At 38.3% G+C, this 9,304-nt stretch overlaps 1 protein-coding gene across 1 annotated transcript in view; it reads right to left on the bottom strand.

Annotated features, from left to right (window-relative positions):
• Positions 1-1,149: 1,149 nt before the first annotated feature.
• Positions 1,150-9,304, bottom strand: part of LOC127953607 (xylosyltransferase 1) — a 58,422-nt gene continuing 50,267 nt past the window's right edge. Inside the window, exons 10-11 of the mRNA XM_052552829.1 lie at positions 8,131-8,464; positions 1,150-5,874 (exon numbers count right to left, since the gene is read on the bottom strand). Of these exons, the coding sequence (XP_052408789.1) occupies positions 5,552-5,874; positions 8,131-8,464 (657 nt within the window). The 3' untranslated portion in view covers positions 1,150-5,551. The remainder of the gene's footprint in view (positions 5,875-8,130; positions 8,465-9,304) is intronic.

Raw genomic sequence — 9,304 nt, 5'->3', positions numbered from 1 at the left:
AATGTTAATAGCATTAATTGGTATTGTTGTATTAAGTTTACAAATACGATATTTTTATTTTGTAACGTCATGTAATAAAGGCCATTATTGTATAAATGTTGCTTTATATTTATAGTTAATTTGCAAAAACAGTTAATACTGAAAATCAAAAAACATGTTTCTTTTTTCATTGTGTGTTACAATTAATCTCAATGAAACTGGAGTTGAGTTAATTTGATTAGGTAAAAAATAACTAAAGAATACAGCTTACTAACACAATAAAACACGATATAAAAAAAACATGATTTTTGAGTTATCTGCTTTTGCAAATAAACTTCATTTTTAATTACGAAGTAAATTTGTAATATAAAAATAACTTTTTTTTAAATAGGTAATTTTAAAAGAAACTATTAAAATTAATAAATTAATTTTTTTTTAAAATATATTTATTTTTTGCAAGTAGTCATGTAGGCCATTTTTGCAAAATAAACCCCTTGGGGACGATGCCTAGGTCCTTAGAACCCTGTTGCTGGTTATTTTGGGATGATTTTAGCTGGTTGTACATCTTTCTCTATCATGCCTGCATTGTCTTTCAGTGTTGCATGCTGCATAACACTTGCGAGTGATCACACATCACTGGATTATCTCACGGTCTAGACTAAAAATCAGACAGATTGGTAAAGACAGCATGCGTGCGTCCTAAAGCACCACAGCCGGGCTGCAGATGGAGGGTGAGGGTGGCAACAATTAACTACCCATATCGCTATCTATTTAGCCCTGCAGGATTACATCAGTACACAGTCAAAGCAGTGACAGACACACTAAAAAGGGGACAGCTGTGTTTCCACGCCGCAGGTGAGCCAGGTGTGTGCCGTGTAGCTGCTAATTAGACTGCCTTTTCCTATTCAGTAAGCCGGTGGAAGTAGCACAAGATCGATGGGCTGAAAGTGGCTCTTTGATCCTGGATACAGGGATGCGGGGAGTCCTGAAATCAGCCTCATGGGACCACACACCGCTTGAGGGACCCCGTCAGCACCAGATTCTCATCTCCACCCTCTAGTAATGGTGTTAAACAACATATCAGCTACACCTGTGTTTATAAGCAGAAACCTTGCAGAAGCGCTTCTCCTGCGCTGTTACTGTTGAAGCATCGCGTCTGATGAGGAGAAATGAGATGACAAAGGTGTTTTTTATTATTTCAAAATTCAATATGAAGAAAAGGACAGCAAAACCAAAAGAACACTGATACAGAAGGCATTAACAACAGCAGGTTTTTGGTTTGCTGGAGAAATGAAAGATACGGAGACGACATGTTTGATGCTTACAGACACAAAGGTTGGGAACAACAGCTAAGGCACAGAGGTCCCCTCCGACTGAAGAGTTTAAATCAATTGTGCAACAGTTGCTCAACGAAACATTCCAGCACAGAGAACGGCAATCTGGCATACGAGTCTCTGAAAGGCAAAAACGTTTATTAAGAGCCCAAACCACACACTCAGACTTCTACAGCCCTTCACATGCCCATAAATACACCAAAACCTGACCCACTTTGACACGGCTTTTTTTAAAAACAAGGTTATTTACAAAACTTATGAACGCCAGTCCAATACAAAATACTTTACATTGTCATTCCTACCAAAATAGCTATAGTACAGAAGAGATGTGCTAATAAATACCATTTCAACGTGAACGTCAGATTAGATATTTCTGTAAAGTAATGTGAAAGAAAGAGGTACGTTGCTGTATTTGTGAGGTTAGATTCACCCACTGCAGAGATCTTAAAAAAAAAAAAAAAAAAGTAACGTCGGTCATCATTTATGAAGAAATGTCATCATTTTTTAACCCAGCCAATTAAAAAAGTTGGTGTTGTTTTGAACCCTACTGACTTTAATTGCACTGACAAAAATAACATTTTATAAATTAAATCTTCTGTGTCCCATAGAAGATGGAACGACATGAGGGTGAGTAAACCATGACGGAAGTTTCTGCTTTGGATGAACTATCCTTTTAAAGGTGAAGTGTGTAATTTGTATAACATCAAACAGAACAGCAAATATTATGAGACGTGTTGGACTTCACGAGGCGCTGCACAAGCCAGTCGGCTTCTTGAAGCAGTGCATGAGAGTTAGAAAATATGTTCTTTGACTTCTGCCATTAAGTACCATGAGAACAATTCAAGAGCAGTCTTCACATTGTCTCCTGGAGCTCTGTTGATGACACAGCGGTTTCAGAATGGGCTTGAGACATGTGTTGTGTTTATTCTGATACCTTCAGTTACTCATACATCTTTTTGTGTAACAGTTAATGTGTATCTTGCTATGTTTTCTTAATGTTAGACTGTGGCATGTTAATATTCAAAAGAAAATGTTAAAAATAAGAAATATAGACTCCACTGTTTTAATAGTATACGCTTACACTCAACCTTTTTCTTAAACACAGGCTCTGTATTAAGCAGCACATACATCTGAAATAACATACACAAACAGAGCAAGCAACCTCACAGGAAGCAGAAAGCGTCTGACTTGATGTCTTTGTTTTGAACTCATTCCCTGACTACAAGCAGCAAAACGGTTAAATCCGACGGAAGTTGAACACATATTGTTTTAGGCCACGCCCCATCCCTCGCCTTGCCCCAAACTCAGACAAACAGAGCAGTTTTATCAAAAATGAAGTTTGCATTCATTGGGAGGAATCTGCACACAGAACTGGAATAGGAAATTATTTGAACATGACACACTTCACCTTTAAGTGTAAAATGGATCTTAACATTAATATTTTACTATCCAGCGGCTGAATCCTCACTTACAGCCGAGATTGTGAATCAGAAGTCAATGAGTTGTATGTAAATAGATCATTTCACAGAACTTCTCTTTTATGAATATCAAATAATTTGCACTTTCACTTGTACAGTACAGATGTAACACCACTTAGACAAGCAATAGACGCTATATAATTTTTTTTAATAGCAATGCATTCCCATTTCGCACCCCGTTGTGAACATTTGAATGACAAGAGTGCTTTATTGAAATTTTAAGGTCGCATCCTCCTTTGGATCACATGACAGCAATGACATTTCATTGTTTGCGCACCCTGGGCGGGACGCCACATCTCTGAAGACCAGATAACAATCAGACTGCATACAAAGTGATGTCTAGGCCGGGGTCAGAGTCCCAGAGGAGACGTGCTCCTCAAATAAGAGAGTGCAACAAGCCACACTAGCCCAGTTTAAATATGGAGTCGTACATTTGCAATGTAGAAACATTAAAGGTTGGTAAAAATGGAGAAAATGTTGGGCCAATGCAAACTGTCGAGTCCAGCAAGCTTGCAATCTTCCTCACTAAAAATACATCTCAGTCAGATCTGAGAGGCCACCCTATCATTATTATGGATGTGAGTAATCCAGACGGCCCGATCTGGAAAATGTGACGTCCAAACGGTTGTACGTGCAGAAAAGAGACTGAACCCAGGAACTTCAGGAACCATGTTAAAAATTCCATGGATGCTACCATCCAGTCCAGCCAATGTCCGTTTTTGTTCGTTTGCCCAATATATGGCGAAAGTACCGAACACTGGCTCGTATAAAAACACTAGAATAAAGAAAATGACAAGCAGCATGACTGAGGTCATTTAAGATCATTCATCCAGTTAAGTTTCCCGAAGAGCTCAACATTTGTCAATTGAACATGTGAACCTCAGGTGGAGGGGCAGAAGGGTCTTTCCTAACGCCCATACTAGTACCGCATCTTGTAATATGGTTGGGATGATAGCCTTTGTAAATAAAGGCAGCTTGTTTACAAAAGGTATTGAATGAGCTGCAAAAACAGCATATAGACATTAGTCATTGACTAAAAAAATATCTATTTCATTTATATAAACACATGAATAAATAGCCAACTTATAACCCAACTCAGCTACCCAGTACCTCTGTTCAGGGGAAAGGAAAAATTATAAACCAATAAAGAGGCAAAGAAATAGATTTTTTTTGTGCTGTGCCAGCACAGCCGGCACTTTCCATTTCAGACAGTCGCACAAGACACTCGAGACTCTCTCGCTCACAGAATTGTAGCTTGGTATCGTGCAAGTTTTGACCTCTCCACAGAATCCTTTCCCCTTGGATCATGAAGCGAACTAATTGACTAAAACATCTTTATCAATACTCTATGTGACGCCTGATTAGAAATATTAGTAAAGAAGCCAAAACAAAATTGCTAGCTAAACAGTTTTCCCATCTTTACACTTACACTACTGTTGAAAAGTTCAAAAGGGTCAGTAAGATGTTTTTAAGAAGCTTAAAAACTAATAATAATAATAATTAATTAAAAAGCAGAACAGATGTTTTCAACACTGATGAAGATAGGAAAGTATCTTGAGCACTAAAACATCATATCAGAATGATTTCTGAAGGATCGTGTGACACTGAAGTAATGATGCTGACATTCACAGTTAATAGAAACAGTTATTTTAAATTGCAGTATTTCATATTATTACTGTTTTACTACATTGCTGATCAAATAAATGCAGCCTTGGTGAGAATAAAGACTTGTTTCAAAAATGTACTGACCTCAAACTTTTGAACGGTAGTATGCATCGCCTATCACATTACATAACTAAAGCTAAATGTGCTCAAAAGCTTTCCTGTTCTGTTTTCCGTTAGCTTGCAAGCTCTCCAGCCTTCGCACATCTCTAGCCTGATAACTGATAAGCCTGCTAGCTTGACTTACATGCAACTACCACTTATTTGTCCTTTTTATTGTTTGTAGCTACCATTACTACCAAAGTATAACCAGGGCTTTCTGATTATACAGAAGAGTGACACATTTTTGAACAGAATAACTAACTGCTTCCTCTTTGCCTCCAAAGGTCATAGCATTCTGTGGAGGTTGGCATCTTGCACGACACTGGATCTCTTTGACTTGTTCATTATTAAAACCAGATGTTTTTCAACCAATAACTTATTAAAACTAATCAAGAGACTTTATTAGGGGAGTTTGACTGCAGTTGACCCAGTGAAAGCCTTATTAAAATGGAACTACTTTTCTAAAAACTAATGAAACACACAAATGTTGTACTACAGAACGTTATATACGATCTGAAACATTGGTTTTAATAAGGCATAGGTTGAAAAACGCTCCTTCTACCATTTATGTTAGGTGCAAGTGTGTTTGCTTTTAAATATAGAGGCTTAGTATACCAACATACCTTTTGGTCTTACAACCAGTGTTAAGGTCCATTCTGTGCTTAATATCCCAATCCCAGCATTCAGCGGTGACACCTACATTTAGGCATCACCTGCTGCTTCCAGCTGACAAAGATTCAATCACAGTAATCAAAATAAATTAAATATAGACAAGCCTGACAGCACTCACATCACTAAAGCACTCAAGAGTTTGAGAGGGCACACATTAAAACAAAAAACAAAAAAAACTTCCCAGCGTAAACTTTCGAGGCCCTGCGTCTTGCGTTTGAGAGAGGGCCATTTTGCTCATATTCACATGAGCGATGCTGGAAAATAAATAAAAACAAAATGGCCTAAGAAATGAAAAAAGGCGAGTCTTCAGGGCAGTGAATGCTGCTACCTGATTCGCCCGTTGGTTTTGGGTGAGCCCAGCTGGGACTTTGGGTCCGGGCTGAGAGAGCTCCACACCGTTTCTCTGCAAGTCTGCATGACCGGACAGCCACTGGGGCCTGTTGAACACACGTCCACAGCTGACCACACCTCGCCCACTAGACCGTCCACCCAGCGCTCCAGCTCGGGCCCCGTGAGCTCTGCGTTGTGTTCGGCTGCTTCCACCTGACCCAGGTGCACTGGGATGTTGAGGATGGGGTTCAGGCCGTGGAAGCTCTGCTCCATGTAGCTGTTCTTGGCCGGCCCGTTGTGCATTCTTACAGCATCCTCTGTGAGAGAGGGAGAAGAAGAAGAGGGGTTTTTCCATGAGGATGCACAAGGATTTAATGCAAGCAAAGCAAAACTGGGATTATGACTGAACTCGCTGGAACATTTTACATTTTTAGACATGAGAAATAAAGAACAGCCCCCCGATTTCATTTTGAGAGGGGAAAAAAATATGACTTTTTGAATTTTCTTCAGCTATGGGAGTTATACAGTAAAACGATGTCATCCATGGATTTATATTTGCGCAATGAACTTTGAAGAAATTTCTTTCAAAAAGACATGACAAATCTTCCTGATCCCAAACTTTTGAATGGCAGTGTATATACTATTAAATTGTTGTTAAATATAAATATAGTCTGTTTTAGTCAATTGATTTATATTTCATTATTTGTATTAGATTTTCTTTTAAATATTTTGCAAAGACACTAAATAGTGACTAAAGACTATGGAAGATGATGAAAAGATGACGAGTCTCCAGCCACAAGAAGTTTCATGCTGTAACTTAACTTTGACGAAGCTTTAATACGTTCAGTCTCTTTTTGAGGGCATGAAAAAAAAACCAGCTGGGATTTTTACCAAATCTCTATCAAAAGAGCGTTAAATATCTATCCTTTTTGTTTAATTTTTAAAGGCATCTTCAAATATAAACTAGACCACTGGTCTGCATCACATCATCTAACATCAGCAGCTAAAGACAGCTCATCATCTGTGAGGACGGAGGTAAAGCTCCTCACACTTCTCTCTCTCCAGCTGCCCTTCACAGATCACCCTCTGTGTCTCTTCCTGACCCCCTCTCCAGGTTGGCCCAGCTCCTTTCCAGAACATGCCATTTCATGCTCACAGGAAGTGCATGGATAGGATGGCGTCGGGCGCATAAACACACTCCATAAACTTTTATTAGCTGTGGGTGCAGAGGCACGGCGAGCAAAAGAACTCGGTGCCTGCCGTAGACATTAATCATACGACAGTCTGGTAATTCACGTGTGTTTATCACCCACCCACTCCCACACCTAACCACAATCACAAGCTCTCCCTCATTAGGAGTGTTTTGAGGACAGATCCGCACACCACACTTATTTCAAAATGTCCCTAATGGGCTCGAGATCCCAATCGCGGCCCATGCACAGTAATCTTTTGGAGTTTATTCCAATGAAAGGTGACCCGGCGTGGTGTATTACTCATTCGTGACTGTGAGCCGGGGCTATATATAGGCAAGCAAGCAGCCCAGGAACAGAGCTAGACGTGAAGGCAGAAAGTGCCTTTGAAAACGGGGGGTGGATGACCTGAAAGGTTGAGGCAGTTTAATATACAGCGCAGCACAGTGTCAGACTATGGTCCTCAAAAAAAGCACCTAAAATGCAAGAGGATTAGTCATTACATCTGGAGGAAGAAGCATTTCTCATTCTGCTTTAAATATATGAGCCTTAAACAGCACAGAAATCAAAGCTTCAAAGGCGGAGCATTTTCTCCAGTGATATTCTATGCTATGATGGCCAGTTTAGACCCTGTTTATTTGAGTTTTTCAACTATGAGAGTTGACAGAAAAAAAAACAATATTGTTTGTGCTGGAAGCGATTTATATTTGCCCCATGAATTTTAAAGCTGATGTTAACTTGGATTGAAGAACGTATTTTAACATCCAAATTAGTTTTACATGTTGTTGGAGTGATGTGCATGTGATGCTTGCGCTGGTGGATTGGAAGTTATCTATTTTTTTTTTTATTTGTATGTTTAGTCCAGTGTTTTATATACGATTACCTTTTATTTTTAGCTTTTTTTCCCCCCAAGTCATTTATATAAGTTTTTTTTCTATAATATTAGTTCTTCAACTTCAACCTTTTTTTTTTACTAATTGCTAACGGAAACTTTCTCATTTAAATCTGTGGTCTTGGTCACACTTTATTTTAAGGTCCAATTCTCACTATTAACAATCTATAAAAATTTATAAGTACTACTAAGTAGCCAATATACTAATAATAGGCATGCTAATAAGCAACTAGTTAATAATAAGAATTGTTCCCTATATTACAGTGTTACCCAATCTTTTCTACATTGTCTACATTTTTAATTAATATGTATGTTATTATACTTCCGCTTAATTCATATAACAAAAACAATTCTTAATTAGGGTGCATTGATTCTATCATGTCTCCCGACTCAACAAATGTCTTACACTGAAGACTCAGTTCAACTGAATCATTAAAAACACCGATTCACTGGTGAATGATGTCATCTTCAGTCTACAGTGGAGCTCTCACCTTGGCGTATGGGCAGGTGTTTGTGGTGGCTCAGAGGAGTGATGAGAAAGCGTGTCTCTGCCACAGGGCTCCAGTGGTGCAGCACACGTACGGTCCACATGCCGGGCCGCAGGGGCAGGTTCAGCGGAGGCCTGTAGTGAGTGAACTCCGCACTGGCGTCGATCAGGATGTCGTAGGTGGCAGCGATGACATTGGTGGGGTCAATCCACACCACAGTCATGGTCACATTTGACCCTTTCGCCCACTTCTGCATTCCCACAGGCTCGTCCATGGGTCCCATCAGATTCCCAAAGTTCCGGAATATCCTTTCCTTAGCATCCCAGTCTGTTCCAATCTGATTATTGAGAGGAAAACAGATATTTAACATGAAGGTCAAGAGCAGTTTCCAGCTAATCTTTTAGCCTAATGAAGCTTCACAGCCCCGTGAGTAAGGTTTAAATAGCCCTTTATTTACACAGACCAGTGTTCCCATTCACGCTGGATATCATTTAACATGAAAATGTATTATATTAAAGTCACTTTTAAATCATTGAGAAGACAAATCAAAGCTGTGGAGTCACATTTAATCACAAACACATAGATTACTGTTCAAAAGTTTGGGGTCAGTAAAATGTTTTGATATTTTCTAAAGAAGTCCAAAGTTGCATTTATTTTAAGATATAGTAAAGCGTAATATTGCAGAATGTTACTACAATGTAATATAGTTGTTATATTTCAATACATTTTTATGTAATTTATTCCTGTAATGCAAAGCTGTATTTTCAGCATCATTACTCCAGTCTTCAGTGTCACATGATCCTTCAGAAATCATTTAATATGCTGATTTGCTGTCCAAAAAAGATTTATTATTACTGTGCTGCTTAATATTTTTTTTAGAAACGTGATGCTTTGATTATTTGATGAATATTAAGTTTAAAAGAACACAATTTATTTGAAATAGAAATCTTACGTAACACAGTACATTATAATTTACTGTAAAAAATAAAATGTATTTTTTCCTCTTTAAAGAAAGGAACTGAAAAATCATTAAACTCGACGTAATCTGAAAATAATTTTTATGCTTCTACATAAATATTTTTATATTGATTTTATATTATTTTTTATATTCTTCTATCACATTTCTCATACTATGTTGTAAGTTTAACATAGTTTTAAACATGTTTCCATAAGTTTA

Source organism: Carassius gibelio, chromosome B3 (genome assembly GCF_023724105.1).
Source record: "Carassius gibelio isolate Cgi1373 ecotype wild population from Czech Republic chromosome B3, carGib1.2-hapl.c, whole genome shotgun sequence".
Taxonomy (NCBI): domain Eukaryota; kingdom Metazoa; phylum Chordata; class Actinopteri; order Cypriniformes; family Cyprinidae; genus Carassius; species Carassius gibelio.
The sequence above is the reverse complement of the archived record's forward strand: the minus strand, read 5'-3'. Positions and strand labels throughout refer to the sequence as shown.